At 35.7% G+C, this 21,546-nt stretch overlaps 3 protein-coding genes across 3 annotated transcripts; 2 read left to right on the plus strand and 1 right to left on the minus strand.

Annotated features, from left to right (window-relative positions):
- The first annotated feature begins 363 nt into the window (after positions 1 to 363).
- LOC123198011 (peroxidase 7-like) lies at positions 364 to 2,278 on the plus strand. Its single transcript, XM_044612580.1, has 2 exons — positions 364 to 666; positions 1,481 to 2,278. Exons 1-2 carry the CDS (start codon positions 364 to 366, stop codon positions 2,240 to 2,242), a joined length of 1,065 nt encoding a protein of 354 aa, XP_044468515.1. The 3' UTR covers positions 2,243 to 2,278.
- Positions 2,279 to 2,758: 480 nt separating this feature from the next.
- LOC123198005 (metacaspase-5-like) lies at positions 2,759 to 5,042 on the plus strand. The gene is made up of 2 exons (XM_044612574.1): positions 2,759 to 3,193; positions 3,946 to 5,042. The coding sequence occupies exons 1-2, from the start codon at positions 2,848 to 2,850 to the stop codon at positions 4,836 to 4,838; spliced, it is 1,239 nt and encodes a 412-aa protein (XP_044468509.1). The 5' UTR covers positions 2,759 to 2,847; the 3' UTR covers positions 4,839 to 5,042.
- A 243-nt stretch (positions 5,043 to 5,285) lies between these two features.
- On the minus strand, positions 5,286 to 20,187 carry LOC123198004 (protein FORGETTER 1). The gene is made up of 32 exons (XM_044612573.1): positions 19,523 to 20,187; positions 18,041 to 18,106; positions 17,367 to 17,540; positions 17,153 to 17,283; positions 16,912 to 16,988; positions 15,328 to 15,509; positions 15,095 to 15,172; positions 14,697 to 14,829; positions 14,119 to 14,179; positions 13,955 to 14,036; positions 13,407 to 13,538; positions 13,140 to 13,283; positions 12,928 to 13,027; positions 12,717 to 12,848; positions 12,277 to 12,347; positions 11,964 to 12,136; positions 11,721 to 11,814; positions 11,175 to 11,272; positions 10,953 to 11,088; positions 10,658 to 10,764; positions 9,252 to 9,347; positions 9,054 to 9,141; positions 8,806 to 8,926; positions 8,502 to 8,601; positions 8,297 to 8,420; positions 8,151 to 8,228; positions 7,951 to 8,069; positions 7,571 to 7,627; positions 7,386 to 7,488; positions 6,615 to 6,743; positions 5,834 to 5,945; positions 5,286 to 5,692 (listed from the first exon to the last, which is right to left on the minus strand). Exons 1-32 carry the CDS (start codon positions 20,012 to 20,014, stop codon positions 5,661 to 5,663), a joined length of 3,822 nt encoding a protein of 1,273 aa, XP_044468508.1. The 5' UTR covers positions 20,015 to 20,187; the 3' UTR covers positions 5,286 to 5,660.
- Positions 20,188 to 21,546: the final 1,359 nt, after the last annotated feature.

A 21,546-nucleotide genomic window follows, 5' to 3' on the forward strand; every position in this document is an offset into this window, starting at 1 on the left:
AAACTTACTAACATCGATCTAAATCTAATTGATCATATAGCCTGTTAATCTAATCCGTGTTTTAAAACAATGCTTTCTTATAGTCATTGAGAGAAACCGGGAAAGCATTATTAATAAACTATTATTTGACATAACTACGGGTAGATCTCATCTAATAACTTGTACATGTATGCATGTCTATCTTTCTGCTCTGAGAGTGCCTCTCACGTAGTTTTTATCTTGGAATATCAGAAGCAGCTGAAGTCTTCCTCATTACAACTGTGTATATATTTTATTTATCAAAAACCAGTTATAAGGACACACCCAGCAATCTCATATAAACCTAACTTGCTTCCTGCTTCCTGCTCTAACCTGCCATCTAAAATGAAGATGTTGAAGTTGTCCTGCAATGCTATCGCTCTCTTTGTTCAAATTCTACTTCTTATTCAATGGCAGCTCTCCATGGCTGTATTGGCTAATCATGTGCCTCCGAAACCTGCAACCCATAAGCCTAAAAGAGCACCAAGGACGTTGCCTCCAGAAGCCTCCTTGTCCTCCGGTTATTATGCTGCAACATGTCCAAATCTTGAAGCCATCATTCAGGAAAAAGTTCAAGCTTGGGTTAATACAGACCAGACTTTGGCTGCTAGCCTCATTCGTTTGCACTTCCACGACTGTGCTGTCAGGGTAATTAGCATTAACAACATTATTAACGCATAATTATATATTTTCATTGGGTTGTTCTGCAGCAGTTGGGAATAGAGCTAGGTGTAAGTATACAAATGTAAGGGAAAACCTCACCCTTTGAAGTAGTTTTTGACGTGGGAGAGGCTTAATAACACTTTACTTCAGAACTCAATTGAAACAACTCTATCTAAGGGTTGTGACTGGTTGATGGTTAACTAGTTAACGTAAAGGTCTAACCAATAACTCATTGCTCATTCGGATGACTAGTTGTGAGTAGTGTTGAAAGGGATGGTTGTTGAGCTATTCCGCATTAAATAGAAAAAAACACGAGAAATTAGTATATCGACCCAATTGATATGAATATCCAATTAATAATCGTAAGTCTAATTATTAACTAATTGCTCCTCCCAATGGTTGGTAATGAGAAGTGTCAAAAGATAGTTGGTTGTGAGATATCTTAAAATGTAGAGGTTGTTAGGTTATCTTACATCTTTTAGAAAAGTGATTAAGTGTTCAATATATAAGTATGAGGAAAAGTTTTGTCCCTAAGATATACTTCAATCTTTTCAGTATAAACTTTTTGTTATGAATTTGACTAAAATTATTATTGCATATATACTTCAATCAATATGTAAGTGAAGGTCAATCAGTAGCGCGTTGCTCCTCCATATGGAAGTGTCGAAACGGAGCAATTTATGGGGAAAGTCTAGTTTCCTTGAACTAGTTTTTGACATAGAAAAGACCTAAAATCACCAAACAATTACATAACCACTTCAATCTTTTAATATGAACTTGAATAAAATTATTGTTGCAGGGCTGTGATGGTTCGATTTTGCTGAACTATAGAGGCAGCGAGAGGAGAGCCAAGGCGAGCAGGACTCTAAGAGGTTATGCAGTGATCAATGATATCAAGTCAGAAGTTGAGAGACAGTGCCACAAAACTGTCTCATGTGCAGACATTCTCACAGCAGTAGCCAGAGATGCCACCCTCATAGCTGGAGGTCCATTCTGGGAAGTCCCATTTGGACGAAAAGATGGAAGAATCTCCATAGCCAGAGAAGCCAATCGTGTTGTTCCTCAAGGCAATGAAAACGTCACCACTCTGATCAATCTCTTTGATAGACTCGGCTTAAACATTCTTGACCTGGTTGTGCTCTCAGGCGCTCACACCATTGGCAGAAGTTCTTGCTCATCAATCCACTCCAGGCTGTATAGCTTCAATGGAACTCAAGGAGCATCTGATCCTTCACTTGACAGAAAATACTTAAGAACCCTGAAAGAAGAATGTGGACCTTCGAGCTATTTTAACACAGTAGTTGATCTTGATGCCACAACTCCGAGGATTTTTGACATTGCATACTATGAGAATTTGCAGAAGAAGATGGGATTGCTGTTGACTGATCAATCTTTATATTCAGATGAAAGAAGTGCAAGTTTTGTTGATTTAATGGTTTCTCAGCCATCACTTTTCTTCGGTCAATTTGCAGCATCCATGGTGAAACTCGGAAATGTGGGGGTCTTGACTCAACCCAATGAAGGTGAAATTCGACACCAGTGTGATTATGTCAATCCTTAGTTAAACCATTTGAAATGATTTACCTGGCCTTTCCTTTTGTATTTGTATTTTGTTATTCATGTTATCAAAGTTATCTGCTGCACCTCTACTCAACAATGATTTGAATAATAACGATATATTACCAAGTTATTTTTTGGTATATATTCATTTAAGAGTAAATCAAGATTTCTTGCCTTATCAAAATCCAAGATATCAAAATTCAATTTTTTTTTTAATGTTTTAATTCTAATTCTAATTCCTTTGTCACAATATATTAATACATAATTTATTTAATGAATTATATATTTCTAAATATATATAATACATTCTTATATAATTAAATATTATTTTTTTTAATTTAAAATTATTTAATTATTTAATAATAAATTATTTATTAAATCGGTAATAATAATTATAAAAACAAATTAACAATAAAGTGTTACCATTTGAGTGGCCGACACTTAATTTTAATTCAAAAAAACCAAAGAAACAAGTGACACGACAGATAAAGGAACTACTTTCGGTTTATTTTTTATTTAACCATTTAAACGACGACGCGTCATTTATCTTCATTTTTCATTATTTATTGGAGATCCACGCCGCACCAACTCAGTTTGAGTGGGAAAATGACGAAGAGAGCCGTGTTGATCGGAATCAATTATCCCGGCACCAAGGCCGAATTGAAAGGATGTATTAACGACGTTAGAAGAATGTACTCTTCTCTCCTCAACCGTTATGGTTTTCCGGAGGAAAACATTGTGGTGTTGATCGATACGGACGATCGCTACACTCAGCCAACTGGCAGGAATATCCGTAGAGCTTTGAACGATCTGGTGCGATCGGCTGAGCCTGGAGACTTTCTATTTGTTCACTACAGTGGTCACGGGACTCGGCTTCCGGCTGAGACTGGAGAGGACGATGATACTGGTTATGATGAGTGCATTGTTCCCTGTGATATGAATCTTATTACTGGTATTTGATTTTGAATTTTCGTTTTGGAATTCATTACTTACATGATTTTATTGATTTGTGTTAGATGAGGCAGCTCGGGGTAAGAAGTAGTTTGATTTGAATGTAGTTTTGATTGGATCGGCTAAATCATAGTATCTTTTACCGGCATGTGCACTGTAAGAGATGGATATCTTTGTCCGATTGGTAGTCAATTTTGAAATCACAAAGGATAGGCTTAGGATCAGACCCCAAAGATAGCTGTTTAAATTTAAGGCCAAAGTCATAAATCCCTCGCCAAAAAGCATAGGTTTGAGAGTCCAAAGTTATATAAATCTCTTAGCAAAAGCTCATACTTTTTGATGTGGTGTTTATTGCTTTCATAGGGGGGGCTGTGCAGCAGCTCCCTGTCAAGCTCTACTTGAGTGAACCAAGCCCCAATGGTTAGCAGTAGAGATTAGAAAGTCTAAACTTATATAAATCCAAAAATATATACTTTTTGATGTGTTATCTAACTCTTAAACTTTACACTTGGGATCGTAATAGATTCAAATATAGGTACAAAGTAGAGTTTTGATTATGCTTGGCAAACTATTTCGGTGGCACTCTAAAGTTCATTGGTTTATTGTTTGTTATTGCTGTTGAGAAGGGGTGAGGAACTTTGGAATTCTAGAGACTTGTTTGTTTGTTAATCTGCAAAAGCTTTTTGCAGGTGATTTCTGGAGTGATGTTATATTGTGATTTTAAAAGTGAGCTTTTTTTTTTTTGGTGGACAGATGAAGATTTCAGGGAGTTTGTGGACAAAATCCCAGGAGGTTGCCGTGTAACAATTGTATCCGATTCATGTCACAGTGGTGGCCTTATTGAAGATGCTAAGGAGCAGATTGGGGAAAGCACGAGGCGTCAAGAGGAGGAATCGGATTCTGGTTTTGACTTCAAAGGCTTCTTACACCAGAAATTGGAAAATGCATTTGAATCTCGTGGAATTCATGTTCCTTCTGGGCTGCGTCATCACCACCATAGGCGTGAAGATGATGATGAGAGAGATGTTGAATCGGATTACGGTGAGCTAGGGTATGTGAAGAACAAATCCTTACCCCTCTCCACTCTTATAGAAATACTAAAGGAGAAAACTGGTAAAGATGATATTGATGTTGGGAAGATAAGGCCAACCCTTTTTGATATGTTTGGTGAAGATGCAAGCCCTAAAGTGAAGAAATTTATGAATGTAATATTCAACAAACTTCAACAAGAACAAGGCAATGGTGGGTTCTTGGGCATGGTTGGCAGTCTGGCTCAAGAATTTCTGAAGCATAAGCTGGAAGAGAACAACGAGGAGTATGCAAAACCTGCCTTGGAGACCAAAGTAGATAGCAAGGAGGAGGTTTATGCTGGATCTGGTAAGCGTTCACTTCCCGATGCAGGGATTCTAATCAGTGGGTGTCAGACTGACCAAACATCTGCGGATGCCAGTCCTTCTGGCCATGCCCATGAAGCTTATGGAGCTCTCAGCAATGCAGTTCAGATCATAATTGAGGAGACAGATGGTGAAATTAGTAATCAAGAGCTTGTTTTAAAGGCTAGGAAGATGCTGAAGAAGCAGGGTTTCAGTCAGCGCCCTGGCCTCTATTGCTCTGACGAACATGTTGACAAGCCGTTTGTGTGCTAATCATCTCAATATGTATATGAGCATGAGACGAGAAATAAGTTGAACAGGAATATGCTGGTGTGTGTGATTTATCTTTGTTTTGATTACTGTTGCATGCGCTATAGAGAAGGAGTGTCTTTCGTTTAATCATATTTGTGGACTAATTTTATGAGTTGAATTATTAACAGTTGAATCAAATATGTATTAAAAATCTAATTTTTCTAATTGTGTATAATCTATAGCGTAGAGTACCTATTTTTTTTTAATAATATAATTATAAACTTGAAAAATATCACAAGTGTCCCAAAGTTCTAAAATTTTTAAATATATTCCAAAAGTGTCTTGGTCGATATGTATCATATTGTGTATTACATTCACCATATCATATATCAAATTTCCTTTCATCCTAAGATCCGTATAATTTCCAACTTGAAATGTACAACACTAAAAATAGCCAAATAACCATGATTTAGAGCAAAAATTTTATATTTCTATTTCACCTATAACTTTGAAAAAACATCAGCAGACAGAGTTATACAAGGACAGGTTCAAAGTCAAGAACTACAACCTATAGTACCCATCTATTATTTGTCATTGGCCTGGGGTAACTAATATGCTAATATAATATACAAAATTATATGCCAAAAAATGGAGCAACAGCAAAAAATCAAAATGAATCAGACTGCACAATGCCATTCCATTGTGCACTTGCTAATAACTTCCTCTTTGTTGTTTCGGTTAAAAGGCTGGTGCTGGTTTTTAGGTATGTTCCGGATCCGACACTTTTATAGATTTGTTACATTAATCACCAGTCAAAACATAAATCCAATGCATATGCACATCTCAATCATCGAGATCTTGAACCCATGCCAAATCTGTTCAAGTCACCAATGGATTAATTTTAGTTCGGCTATGAAAGCTCTAAATCTGATAGTAAGATTTATGAATAATGGAGATTGTCACTCTGTGTGTGCGTGTGAATGTGCGAAAGTGAGTGAGAGCGAGACAGGACAGACCTTGTAGCACAGTTTCAACTGCTGCATTTGGAACAAAAAGCCCAACAATTCGCTTTTTATCTGTGGTGGTTTCTACTCGCACTACCCGGAGCCGCCTATGACTTTGGCGGGCCTGTAGAGATCAGTTTCAGGCTTTAGCTCTTGACAATAAGCATATATGCCAATGTTATGATGTTTTTATACAGAGTAAGGGTGGAACCGGGGAGACTTGAACTCAAACTGAGGCTATTCTTACTCAAGTTCGGCTCATTCAAGCCAAACACCGAATTGAATCCGAGACACCTCAGCTCGAGTTCACCCATAATACAAAGTATAGGAAATTTACACTAGATGACATTTTTTTCCAGATTCTTTTATGAGAAACTAATTGAAATTTCGCCTTTCTAATGATAACCTGACATCAGGAAAGGGAGATCATGATTTAAAAACAGGTATCAGGGCATCTACACCTAACAGTTTCCATGTACATATATATTAATACTCACAACTAAGGAACACATAATAATCAGTTGACAGAGAGTAATACTAGATGCACTACCGGATGGTAACTAATGGATACTAACAATTGATATGTCATTATGTGATTGAGTAATTTATTTGTTTCTTTATTTTTATTTCAAAATCACTTAATTACATGATAAAAAGTCAGCACATTAATATTAATAATACCCATGCATTATACATGAAGTATTATTGCATGGCAAAATACGTGAAGGCAAATGCATCCTGAAGTTGAACCGGTGAGCTTGTGCAAGGAATAAGAAATGTGTAAACTTGTTACCTGCTTAGAAAGAGCTTTCTCAATGGCACCCCAAACAGGAAGAATAAGGCCCCCCAAAACATTAACTTCTTGAATTCTTCTGCCAACTGTACAGTAGTTCCCAAGCTTACAGTTGGGCCCGTGCATGCACTGCAGAATAGCACAACGTTAAACAGATTAATGGATGGCAATAATCCATTTCTAATCCATCATTTATTTCATTGGAGAGCCACTACATGACAAAGAAACAGTGAAAAAATGTACAACAATAAATTCCTTTGTCTTCACTAGGGCATGGTTTTGGTTTCACATGTTCCAATGGGCTATTGAGCCACCAACCAATCAACAGGTTCAGACACTATCCATGAATAATCATACCAAAAAGAAACTATTAGGACCTAGGAGGACACTTATCCTACTTTAAGAAGGTAAAGTTTACCATATAAAGGAAGTTAGGTTGTCAAAAGAGAAAGGAAGAGAAAAAATTAGGGTTTGGCCAGCCACTGATTATGGGCAGTCTTAGGGTTGATTAGGGAGGTTTTGACGTCTCAAATGGTTGAAATTGGGATGTTACGACTCTTCGAATTGTTTGTCTATCATTGTAAATCCCCTTTAATCAATAAAATAATCTCCATTTTATAATTTGTTTATATTTTTGGCTGTTTTGCTTAAATAATTGATTGGGTTCCTAACATAATGATATAAAAGTAGTAAGATTTGAATTTCTACTGCGATTTCAGTGAGGAAGGTTAACATAATGGTGATAAATATGTCTGAATTTAGAATGGATACCTGTTTGGATGAAACTTCGTATTCATCCTCCCAACCACTACGAGCCTTCTCTAAAGAGGTCAATTTCCTGTATTTGTTCTTTAATTCTGACAAAGTCATTTCCCTGTAGAAAGAAAAATTGGATTTTGAACACACAACTTTAATTGTAAAAGTTGATGAAGACACTAAATTATTAATTTTGATACCTTAGTGATTCCCCAACAGCAGGACGGACTATTTTAAACATTCCAGAAGCTGAAGTACTGGAACAAAATTGGAAATAAAAGGAGTAAGTCCAGCAGAAGAAATTTGCACATTTTTACTAAGAAAATGATCAGCATTACAAAGAAATATCACATTTCATTCTAAGCATACTAACGAAATTAAATATTTAGTTCTACTACAAACATTATTTCCAGAGAATTTGTCTGAGTTCTCATTAAAAATCTAACCATCTCACCATAATTAGCTTCTGCTCATTATTTTCACTAATGAAAGGAGGTAGCATTTTGATAAATCTACTGAAGTACAAAAACCAATGTAATACTTATTAAAAAGAAGATAAAAGGAAAATACAATAGAATACCTTTCAAATGCTAAAATGAAGTGACGTCTTCCCAACCATTCTCTTTTAGATTCATAAAAACCATCATTTGGCGAACCAAGCCCATCCCTCTGCTTCTCTTCAAGCATGGTAGTTGCAGACTAACACAGACAAATGAATTACAATTTATGCAGGTACTACAATACCATTAATCCAGTCAAGTAATATAAGATAAAAGATACCTCCCACGTGATTCCACGATCTAGAGTAAAAGTAAAGAGCATTGTTGATGCCCCGGACATGTTATCGACATGAACAGTCTGTAAGAAATGAAAATTAGTACAATTAAATATGTAAAGACAGTAAGAAACCTAGCAGAAGACTTAACCTTCGGAGTTCCTTGTAATTCAATACTGTTAGCCTTTATATCAACAATCCCAGAATCAAGATTCCCTTCTATGCGTGCATTCTGAACAAGAAGATCCAAGATGCTGATGAACAACTCAAAAAGCCTGTACAAAGATAATAGTGATTAGGATATTAAAGTTTCAATTGACATGGGCACATTAATTTTTGAATGACAAATAGCAGACCTATTTTGAATCTCAGGAGGCAGTCCTAGGAGCCGGTTTAGAAAACGTCCAACATCATGCATGTCTGAATCAACAATACGCCCAGATATTTTTCCGTTACCTGCAGGATATCCAGGACTATAATGTTCTGATCATTGTATAATAACTAAATCAATTTCACTATGACAGAGAATGTTTTATAATTTACAGAATAACTGCATGTTAAGTTTGCAGGACTTCAAGAAGCAAGAAGTGGACAATAAATGAGAAAATTTCATATTTTCATCCACCAAATTGTGGTGAAAGAATATTGATGAGAAATTACCAAGAACTGTATCCCTAACTATTCCGACAGACACTAGAGCAGCTTTTGCCTTAATCATAAATTCTTCAATGGTTTCTGGTTTCTCAGATAAACACCCAGGTGGTACAACTGGCAAATCATCCTGAAAATTGAACCTTAGTTACTTCCCCACAATATCTAGCTTGTTTTCTTATTTATTTTTTATTCTTCTTTATTATACAAACTTGAAGTGCAGTCAAATAACATTATTAGAAGAAGATTATAAAAACCTGCTCCATTATTCCTTTATACATCACCATCAAGGCCTTCTTCCCAAAAGCACTATCATAATTATAAGCACTCAAGGTTGGTCCTGCCCTGAAAAGCATAAAAAAGGGGAATGAAACACCATCAACAGAGGATAAACTGTTCAAGCATAAACTTAAATGTCTGAGAGGAAAAAAAAAAAAAGGCAAAATCCAACAGACCTGCGATCTCCCTGAGTTAAGGCTCCAAGAGACTCTAATCTTTTGGCTACAATGGATGCAAACCGCCGTTCTCCACCAAGGTTAGTAAAGATTAGCCTACAATATATATAAAAAAAATCAGATGCTGTTTTAAAAATCAGCAGCCTAATGACGCTCAGCCAATGTATATCTTTGAGGTATCCAAATATCAACATGTATCATAATACATCATGTTCAAAGGAACAGACCAATGTAGTCAGTGTCTGGTGTTTCACTCATATCCCATCATTCCCTCACTGCTCTGAAGTAGAAGAAAATCAGATACTGGTCCAGCAAATGTAGCATACTAATAAAGCTCTACGAATACCTATGTTTGTGGTACCCACGTATCGACGTATGTCACAATATAACATGATTAAGGTTACTGATCAATGAGTTCAGAGTGATTTCATTTCTCCCATGAGACAATCATACTCCATTCCCTCAGCAAGACTAAGAAGAAACAATATACCAAATTTAATTTTTAATCAACTCCACCCAACTCAACTCAACTCAACCCTACTTTATCCAAAATATGATGGCTTCTATAGAAAACCACTCTTTCCCATATTAAGTCACAAGTCATAGCTTATATTTTAACATTTTAAACATAGCATTGTCTGCACTATGCTAGACAAAGTTCTGCTCACTGTTCTAATGCACATGCCAGATAAAGAACAACAGTTTTAGTCCATTCTTTATCCAGCTAACATACCCAACTACATAAGCAGACAGCAAAAAAGAAAAATCTAACTTTCCTACAACTCATCAAACTCATCTAACCTCTGCAATAATCTAAAAGTTTCCAACGCTCCACTTCAACCTTTAAATTACAAATAATGCAAAAACTATAAGTCCTTGAAATAATCGTTTTGCATTCATCCATGCCAACAACCTCATCCTTGAACATATTTCCTATATTCCCTGTCATTCTTTAAATGAAGACTCTTGGCTTTATTGTCATCTAAAGTTTTATACATGGTAGTCAATTACATATGAGCAACTAATTGCTTTAATTTAGGTCATTCTCATACATAATCAATGAACTTCATTTACCTTGCTTTAAATTGTAACTCCACTTATAGTGCCTTACCTAAAAGATCAACGAAAAACCACCTATTCTAGTTTAGGTGCTATAGAATTCAGTTAAAAATTCAATAACTTATATCATTTTCTAATTTGTAATTAGCTGAGCCAAAGACCTTTCAGGTAGGATCACGAGTTGTCATTCTGTCATACAAACTGGGGAACAGAAAATAAAGAGTTTATTTTCAATGTACGAGCCAAATTAACAAGAACAAACAACTGAACCTAAATAAACATTGGATTTGCCACCTCTATTTAAAAACCAACAATCTATAGGATGGAAATTATCAACAAAAGTCCACCTATATTCAGGCGCTGAAGCTTGATTTGAACGGTGAGTTCTTCCAAACTGTTGTATTGCTCTGTCAGCACTCCAAGGAAGTTCCAATGTTATATGAACCCTCCTTTTCTGTAATGAATAGAAATATAAGAAAACAACACAACTAGAGAAGAAAATGCTCCAATTATGTATCTTGAAAGCGCACTGTGGATCATAGATCAAATTTTCACTGAGCAGAAACTAGAGGGAGGAATCCGACCAAAGAAACTTTCAAGGCTCCCATGCAGACAAGAAATCATCCATATAGTGCGACATACCTGATTTTCTGCCCTTCTGTCAGCTTGCAAAGAAACACCAGCTGATCCAGCTTCAGATATGATTGCAACCAACTTCTTGCCGTCCATAAAAAGCTGTTTCTCATGCATGTTGACCATTTCCATGGTGACATCCTTTCTAGAATGATAACAAATAGAAATTCAGCTTACCATGAAATAAGAGCAAACCATCAGTGAAAGAGAAAATAAAATGTCCAAACTCACGTGTTCCGTGCCTGATAAGTTACACCTTTTCCACTAGAGGCCCTAACAAGCATGCCTCTTCTCCCCGTCATTTCTGCAACCTTGTCAGGACCCCCAAGCTACAGCAACATTACATATCCGGTCAAAAAGTATAAAACAAACATAAGAACTATAAATAATAAATAATTCAGTGTATGAGTCTTTTTTTTTCCTTTTTGGCAAAAGAACAAGAAGAAAGGACAATCCCAGAGAGTTGATACAAAACACACATAAAAATAAAAGAGGAAAATGTGGGATGGGACCTGTTATACCATTGCATTATCACAAACAAGTCTAGAATGTTACTATGATACTATTATAACTCTTTGTGTAGTTGCTTTTGGTTTTCTAGGTGAATATCTGGTCTAGAACTATATCTGTCTCTATCTATCTATCTACCTACCTATCTATCTATATACATACATAAATATAAATAAATATATATATATATATATATATATATATATATATTTTTCAGTTTCATATCCTAAACCATTTTCAGAGCTCAATCAGGGATGTGGTATGTACCTGGTCAATAATATCGTCCAAAGGATTATTTGGAAGATCCAACGAACGAATTATATCCAAAATCTTTGACTTACGTTTTGAAGCTGTTTCGTACCTAAATTTATAGAACAATTACTGACGTTTAAACAATTTAATAATGTTAACAAACCTGTCAACACCAGATCCAGGAACACCAACTTATAACAGTAAAAAGTAATATAAAAATTCACGAAAAATCAGGAACTACTTTAAATGTATAAAAACCTCTGCAAACGATCTGTTTGATACTCAAGTTGTTTTTTAAGAAATTCATCTGTTTTCTCCTTGCAAGAATGACATGACCAATCACTAGGTACTAATTCCATGACAGGTGGGACTAGACATCCAGAATGGACCAGTTGACCACAGCATGAACATTGGAGCAATTTCTTCCTTTCCTACAGTTGAGAATACAATACATGATAAAAAAATGATGACACTCAAAACATCTAAACAAGCAACTTCTTTCTAGCAATTAAAAAAAGTGCATAATAACGTATTGCAACACTAAGAATATCTAAACAAGTGAAATAATTACCTCCTCTCCGCTGCATATCTCACAGATCTGAAACTCATCATCAGATTCAGTAGATTCATGCACAGAATCAGCTGCATTTATATAATATAAAATTACAACATGAAGGTAAATTTATCAGCATTTCAGCAGTTTGAATACAAAACATTTTAGTAAAACTAAAACTTTAAGCAGTATTGTGCATATGGTATGATCAACAAATTTTTTGAATAAAGCTAAAGGTGCACTCAAAAAATATACTTAATAAGTGACACAGCCAATGACTTACAAAAGAAGTTTCCACCAAATCAAAATGAAATAAGAGCAATTAATCATCAGATGTTAATGACCAAGAAAATCCTTCAAACTCCAATGTCTGAAGGAAACATGATATTTTGTAAAGCCATATATGATGAAAGAGAAAGTATATAGTCCTTTGGCAAGTACACTAAACAGTAACTCACAGTCAGATTCTTCATCACTTTCACCATCACTTGGAGGTTTCCATTTTGCAGCTTTCCTAACTCTCCCTTTACAAGAAACACCAGGAGATGCTGAATGCCGCTTTCGTTGAAGTTCCTTTACACTGTCCTCTCCTATAACAAATTTATAAATTGAATGCAAGTTATAGCAACAATGCCAAAAGATCAAATAACTCAGTATGCAAATTCCTACCTGTGAGAGGTTCTGGCTTTACAGGTAAGGGGTAGTTTTCTTCTACAAATTTCAGCAACAGCTCCCGAGGCCCCGAAATAAAATCATCAAGTTCAGCACCCTATTCCAATCAAGGTAAAAAACAGCAATCAACTGACAAAATTAAACAACAAGAACTTCATAGAATTAGATGGGAAATGAATACAAATTAAGAATTGGCAAGTGATACACACATATTTTGTCACAGCTTCTTCAGTTCTAGCCTCTCCAGTACTCTGAAGGCCAACAACCACACACTTATCTTCAGCTAATGCTTTCTGAGCTAGTCTTACAGTAGCAGGCACCTTAGCTGACATGCACATGTGTCTAAAGAAACGCTACAACAGCATATGGAGATACAAATAGCACAAAATTAATGGATAAGCAAATTACAAAAAACTTTAAAACATGCCCACAAAAGAGAGTAAAAAGATGAAAGGACAACCCCAGCCTCTTATTACCTGATGACTTGACCAGTACAATCTCCACAACTGACTAAAATTAGGTTTATCATCTTCACTGAGAAAAGCAACTGCTGACAGCAATTCCACACGCAACTCTGCCCAAAATTCTGCTGCCTTTTTATACATTGCCTACAACAAAAGTCATCTGATATTAGGAAATGCAAAGGATCGTTAAAGACAATAGAAGAAGCAAGGGTTTGCTGACATTTAAGTCTCTTCTTGGAGATTTAAATGTAGTTTTCTGATTACAGGAAACAGTGCAACTACATCTCCGTTGGAAATAGAAAGTACTTACAGGCAAATAATCTAAAAGATCAGAATTAAAAAAAAAAAGAAAGAAAGAAAACAGAGAGAGAGAGAGAGAGAGAAATTATACAAATTTAAAAAGGAATAAATATCACAAATTTTTCGTAATAATGGTAGATATATAACAGACTGTATCTTTATAATGACCTCTTCTAAAGGTTTATAAATAAGTGATGAATAAGTTAAACCATTTACATTTTTTGGTGCTACAAATTTTGAAGTAGAGGAATGCTCCATACCATCATTTCAGGTTCCAAAGGTGCCTCAATAACCTCAAACTCTACCCCTTTGTAGCTAAGAGTACGACACACATACATTCCCCTGATTGTGGAAAAGAAGAATGAACTAAGATAGTACATTTACATATAAATCTACTATAGAAAGTTATTCTAAACTTCAGAACCTTGCTTTCATGTCCATGGCAACAAGTTCTAGTGCTCCAACACCACCTTTATCAAGAGCACCTGCATAAAATAACTTTTAACAATTCAGTACGACCCATGAGATGTTAAAAGTGTGAGAGAAAGCTTTGCATCCAAGAGGCTAGGGAAAGAAATTTGATCAACTGATTTCATAATATTTATTTATCTTGTATAAAAGTTGAATCTTAAAACAATAGTTTATCATATGATTAACTGAGCTATTTACTGTAATATAAATGAACTAAGCAACTCTTTAACTGTATGCCTCACTAAGATGTCAATGTACCACAAATTCAGCTTTTGACTTCTCAAAGATAAGAGTATTATCCAATTCACTGAAAATCATACCAGGTCAGATCAAGTACGGTAACAGTAAATATATGTTCATAAGTAGAAATAGTCACTGAAATATCAATGAACCCAACATACTCCAACAACTGCATGCCACGCTAACATGTTTCTATTAAACATTTACTATAGATAAATTTAAAACAAAAAAATAGTACAAATGAAATTACAAAAGAAAAAACAGGAACTGGTTATAGGAAAAAATTCACACCTAGAAACTTCTGGAAATCATCAAAACATGTTCTGACTCCCCATAGACCCAACCTGACCATATAACCCATATTGCGTGGCTCAGATGCACCAGTTGCTGAGCAATAAATAACACGTGCTTCAGGAAGTCGAGCCTGTTATATAAAATTAACATTAGAAGGTCAGGGCACCTGGCCAAATATCTGTTTCATTTTCTACATGGCAGATTATAATTAAGACAATTCTGATTTGCAGCACCAAGGCATGTTTAAGTAACTGCAGACATACATAAATGGGCTTCTGTGTGTGTGCAGACACAGATATACATATAGAAAGCAAAAGACTGACAGAAAGAGACAGAAGCTTGTGCAATATCTATCAATAGGTTGGAGCATGCAGTGATCAGTTAAGAAAACAAACCTGAATATCAAGAACTGCTTCCCCTGTGCGTGTTGGCTGACTCCCGGCTTCTGGTACCAAATTTTTAGCTTTATGGCACTACAATAAAGCGGTTGACCCTTAGCACAAAACATAAAAGAATGTATTGAAACAATAGAGCACCCAATCCATCAGTCAAACAAAAAATTTCTAGAAACCTACAATATATCTAAATCAAAACAGACAACTTTTCCAAATTAAATGAAGTCCATTACCTCATCAAATATGATGAGACCATCATATCCTGCTCCACACCACTGCACAAGCTGCTGCAGACGAGAGCGACCTTTCTCCGATGATGCAATGAGGCTACTGTATGTCAAAAACACGACTCCTTCCTTGATCCCAACAGACCTTGAATCAAGCTTAGAATAAGGCAACTTATTCAAAGCATGCACTGCATACAAAAAATTAATATTTCTTAATGTTCTAATTGCAGGCAACTCATAAACTGGATAAACTGTAGCGATAATAAAGACTAGTTATGCAGACATCACAAATTTGTTGCTAGTCTATGCACATTTCGTTATTTTTATCCTCTCTTTTTTCAATTTTACCATATGCTGGCCTCTCCCAATACCGATCACATTGTCACACAAAGTGAAATACCAACAAACTACAATCCCAACAAACTATATCATAAATTTCCCAACTAGAAAAGAGATAGATGTGCAACATACAAATCAGCAAATTAAAATAGCGTAAGATGGTAGGCTAAAAGCCAACAATATTATTTAAGCTCCAACAAGCCCCCACCCCCAATGCAAATCAGCCAAAACCACCTTTACAACAGTTGCCAACAATTACAACAACAAAAAGCAACACAACTTCTCATAATTTAACCAGTAATAGGATGAATTTAAAGACAACAGAGCTTGGCCAGATTGCCTCTGATAGCATATTGAGATACCATTAGTCAACAGTTTAAGTTAATGAGTGATGATCCAACAAGTATTTTCTATATACACTCGAATTTAAGCAAAAACTTCAACAAAATTGTCATAAACAAATCTAAGGGAATAACTAGAATGTTAAAAGTGTAGTTAGACTATTGAAAAGCAACAAAGATATCAATGAGACTGACACCATTACGACATGCAAACCTTCAATAGGACATACGAGGTTACTATTTATGCCTCCTCAATCTAACTTAAATTTCCAGCATATACAAACTAGGCCCTTTTTAAAGTTAAAGGCCTCTCAATTACAATTTGAAATGGTAAAAACCAACAAAGCAACCAAATAAAAACTTAAAATAATCTCCCTTACATTTCCAGATTTGCATTAACTTCCATACAACTGGCATTTCCTCCCTAAACAGAGCCATGAGACACATCCAGAGATTTGAACATTGGGGAACATAAAACTTAGAATGATGCACGACTAAGTCAATTCACAGACATCCTCTGTAGCCTGAACCCAAAGAATTTAGGTATTTCGTTTAAAATAAAAAGAAAACCTTTGAGTTTCCTTCAGGTTAAAATGTTCATATTTTCAGAAATTCTCAGAATATTGAGATTTCTTAAAGAAAGAAAACACATATATTATTCATAAGGAACAAAAAAATTTATTAAACATATCAAAAATGTAAGCAATTGGGCCAGCAGTCTGTGAAAATAAAAGCAAGATGGTCAATAGGATAAATCATCTGACAATGTCACAATGGGCCTTGCAAAATTAATTCAATAATGTCTTCATTTATGTGATGTCAATATTCATTTGTTTTCTTTCCTTAAGAGAAATGAACACTTTCATCACATTAAAGAGAAAAACAAAAAAAAAGTGATTTAAGGATTTACCTTCAACGCATGTAGCCCCAACATCATCCAAGTCTCTTCTAGCATCAAACTTTAAGTCTGAACCAACTGAAATCCACCTGTAAGGTCATAAGAAAAGGGAGAAAGTATTGCAACACACAAGTTAAACAATCTGATAAGTTTCTATCTTTTTTCTTTCCTTCTTTTTTTTTTTTCTCCAATTAAGAAAGGAAAGGTTTTTCTATAAAGAGATCTGCATAAGAGATTGCAACCTAAAACTTACAATGCTTTCCTCCTCCCTTGCTGCCAATTCTCCCATATTAACCCTGCAACGGTTCGACCTTTACCCACCCCAGCTCCATCTCCAACAAAGAACCCTGCCCTAGCACCATTTGGAAGGTGTTGAAGGTGTCTCTGCCATGTAAATCATTATTATCTCACAAGTTGAAGAAGCAGAATTGGAATTATTAAGCATAAGTTGTGTTTTACAAAGATACCTGACAAGCATAGACCAATGTCTCAATCTGCAAGCACGACAAAGCTTTTGAACTTTCCAAATCATCCTTGATTTGTAAATCATAGGTGGGCTCTGGTGGCTGTACGGCAGACAAGGATGATGTCTCTACTATAGGATCAGGGTGAGGTGGTCCAATGGATACTTTTGGAGGGCGCTGAACGCAAAGAACGACATAAATTTTATCTGAAATAATGGTTCTACAGTTTCGGAGGGCACTAAACACAAAGAACATCTATTTTATCTCAAATTCTGGTTCTGAAAATCTTCAACAGCCAAATAGAGAAATTACAAGTTAACGAACAACAAAGAAAAGGCTAAAGCAGGCTTCTATCCATGAACTCAAATATAATAGAGTTACTTTTTGGAACTCTTGTGTGCATAATTTCAAGTGAATTTAGAGAGAACATTGTTCTTGATCATTCTAATTGGAAGATTTTTCTGCATGAAGTTAATTTTCCTGGTTTTCTTTTCTATTTGGTTTTTCAAGTGAATTTAGAAAGATACCATTGTTGTTTCTTATACCGCTAACTAAGCAGACGTCACATGTCTGAAATCTTGTATCTCTTTCCTCTGCTCTATGTTAAATAATCTTTTTTGTTCCTCATATACAGAAAAATAATAATAATAAAGGGTTCTTGAAGATGACACACTTACATAATCAGTAAATGTTTCTCCCACCATGCCACCTTCATCTTCTTCTCGCTCCACTTCAATGGCTACCTGACATGTTTCCATGTCAGAATGAAAACATTGAACAAGAAACAAGAATATGCCAACAGTAACACGGAGCATAGCAGTGCTAGAAAAAAATATCTATTCAGGGAGCTCAGCAGCAAAACACATGGTTAATTTTCCATAAAAGCAGAAATTAACAGGACATATGGTTATGACTATAGATAATAGAGAACTTATATATGGTCAAACATGGAAATGATCAAACAGAATAATCCAATTCTCAAACAGGAAGGTTACTTGTCCATTCAGACCAAACAAAAGCAAATTCCCGTACACGCATCATCAGCACTACCAAACCCTTTCCATCAGTAAAATCTTCTAGAAAAAATGCAACATGACTAAAATGATATTCTTTAAATGGTTTTCTATAAATAGTTCCAATTTAACAAGAGAAACCGGCATGTTATAAAAACTTTATGGTGCAATAAACAATTATAACATCCACCAAAAACTTGTTGAACGCCTCCTTATGAGTCTGAAGAACAGCTCATAAGCTATCAGATTCTATCATAATTAAGTTCATAAGAAATGCTATATAGATGTAAATCTTCCTTGTAAATCACTATTCCTAAACAAGATATGTCATTACAAGATAGAAGCAACAGTATATGCACCCAACAAATGTACGTTTTCGGACACAAACAAACAGGCATATTGAAAAAAAAGAAAAAGTACAAGAAGAAGACAATCTCAACTGATTAGAAGTACCTAAAAATACCTTATATAACATAGTAATTCAGAAACATGAAATATTCGGCACGGTTAACAGTTAATTGAGCACTACACGTGCCACAAGATAAAATATGCAGAGTGGCAACCATAAGGACATCTCAAATATAGCTTCAATTAATACATAATCAACATATATGATAGCTTTCTTTTTTTAGCTGAAGATTATAGTATCTCATTTAAGGATACCGGGACAACTGTAGTCTGCATCTCAATTTAACGTAGTTGCTACTCAAAACAGCTAGTAACAAATTCTCAAATACCAGGAACTGAGAAGCTCCATTACTACCAATCCTCAAATAACCCTAAAACTTGTTACATCAGTCTAAACCTCCAAACTCCAAGGTACCACTACTGTAATTCAGTAACTAAAAATCCTAGACCAGCATAGCACTCACATTCTGCTTATTTGAAATTTAAACAAGAATAAGAAACAACGCTGTCTATAAAGTGCACTGGAAGAGACAATACACAGAACAATTATATAAGTTTGCTTCAGAAGTAAATTTTCCCATCAGCAGCATCTGAATAAACAACCCTATAGAATAATCCATAATTAGCATAATTATGTAGCTGTACTAGTAGGCACAGACCCAAAAAAAAAAAACTAGGTTTGATAAATTAGACAATATAAAAGCATAACTAAAGCAATTTTAAAAGAAATTGAGAAACCTCGTTGACTTCCTCAGGAGGCGGCGGCAGAAGACGCGGCGGAGGAGAAGGAAAGAACTGTTTGACTTTGGACATATCGACGGCCAACTCCACCGCACATTGCGGACACGAGAAGCGAACAAGGCCATGTGGCACGTTGAGAATCGCCTTACAATTAGCACAAGGTAACTGTATCTTCGTCGGATCGATACCGTGAGCCGGCACGTGCGACAAGGCCTTTGCATTTACATTCTGCACGTGAGCGCTAACGCCTCTAGTAGAAGAAGAAGTATTAGTAGTAATATTAGGAGGAGGAAAAGGAGGAAGAAGAGGAGGGGGAGGTGAAGCGGCCATGGTCATGAGCTCCGGCGGAAGCATTTGCGGGAGCTGACACGTAGGCGTAGGACAAATGAATTCGGTGACACCTGGCCCCACCGTTAAGATCATACGACAACCGGCGCAACGCACCTGAACACCGCCGCCGTTCGGTGGAAGCACCGGAGGCTGAGTCATGATAACAATGATTAATTAGTGATTAATATTTCGTTAATTTTTAATTACGATGAGGTTAATTTTTGGCTGGGTGGGAGGAGAAATTTCAAAAATTTTGGTTTTGGTGGTGTTGGTGTTGTGTGTTGCTAAATACTGTGGCGTATGAGATGGATCGTTTCGCCTTTTGTTTGGTTTGGCTCATCTAAACGCTTCCTACTTCAGAGTTTTAGAATGACCAAGCACGTGTGTAGCACGTGATATTACCCCGTCCAATTATCGGCCCACTACAAAGTTGTTAGGCCTATTAACTTAATGAGTTATTATGACCCCATGAAGCTTTTGCCTGCCTATTCGATTAACAAAGCTTTATCTGGTCTAGGAGTTGTTTCCACCCATAAAGCTTGCACGTTTGGCAGCCAAATTTAAGCTGAAACAATTTTAGCTTGTTGAATTCGAGAATGACAGCAACACTACAATTTCTCTCGTCGAATTCTTCTTTCTTCCTAATCCTAGTTCAAGCTCTAAAATTGTAATTTCCTTTAGGCTGAACAATTCTATTGCAAGTTTGTCCCATCCAATTGACAATCGTACTCCTCGTCAATGAGATGAGACCACTATTAAAATTAGAGTTATATGTGAGTTGAGTTGAGTTTAAACATGTATTCATTTGAATTCAATTCTAATTTATAATACTAACTTATTTGAATTAATCTAAGATATTATCATATGATAATTATTGTCGAGATAAATAACATCATCAAAAAAATTTTGAACCACACTTAAGTGGAATTATTAAATAAAAACTTTATTTCGAATTTAATTCAAAGTGAGCTAAAAAGTAAGTCAAACGAGCTTCAATGAGATTGAAGAATTAAGTAATCTAAGTGAATTCTCAACCCAAACAGGTAACTCCTGACGGTTGATATTTTCCCTTCTGAATTTGCGTTATCTCCTTCAACTTGGAATGTGGGAAACGGGATAACCCAATAGTCTCTAGTATTCTTGCTCTGGTCAATACTTGTACAGAATATGATGAATGTTGAATTCATAGGAGTATGTGGTTTACTTGAGAAGCACGCATTTGGTATAAACTTTCACCCTCGTTTCCTCGTACGACACTGCCAAGGGGGAAGCTATCATCCCGTAGCTTCATTTGTGGGGCATCTCTTTTCCAACCAGTCAAACCTCACTCTCTTTTCCTCAACCTTATCATTCTGTGAATGGGCAGTAATGTCTGACACCCTCATACTATAGTTAATTTCTTTAATTATTAGTTAAATATTTATCCAAATATTAAAATAACCCAGATTACTCGTTTATCAATAAATTATATGAAATTATTTTTAATATTTTTTTATTAGATCTGGGTCTACTCATGATGAGTCAATCTGACCCGGTTTAATATAACTGTCATGGACACTTATGAGAAAGAGTTGGAGGGCAGTTGGACATATATAAATTGTCCAAACTGCCTCCTCATTGAATGATGTTCTTTTCAGAAAAAAAGTCTCTCCTCTCTTCTTCTGCAAAACAAAAAATGCGCAATAAATTCA

This window comes from Mangifera indica, chromosome 15 (assembly GCF_011075055.1).
Source record: "Mangifera indica cultivar Alphonso chromosome 15, CATAS_Mindica_2.1, whole genome shotgun sequence".
Taxonomy (NCBI): domain Eukaryota; kingdom Viridiplantae; phylum Streptophyta; class Magnoliopsida; order Sapindales; family Anacardiaceae; genus Mangifera; species Mangifera indica.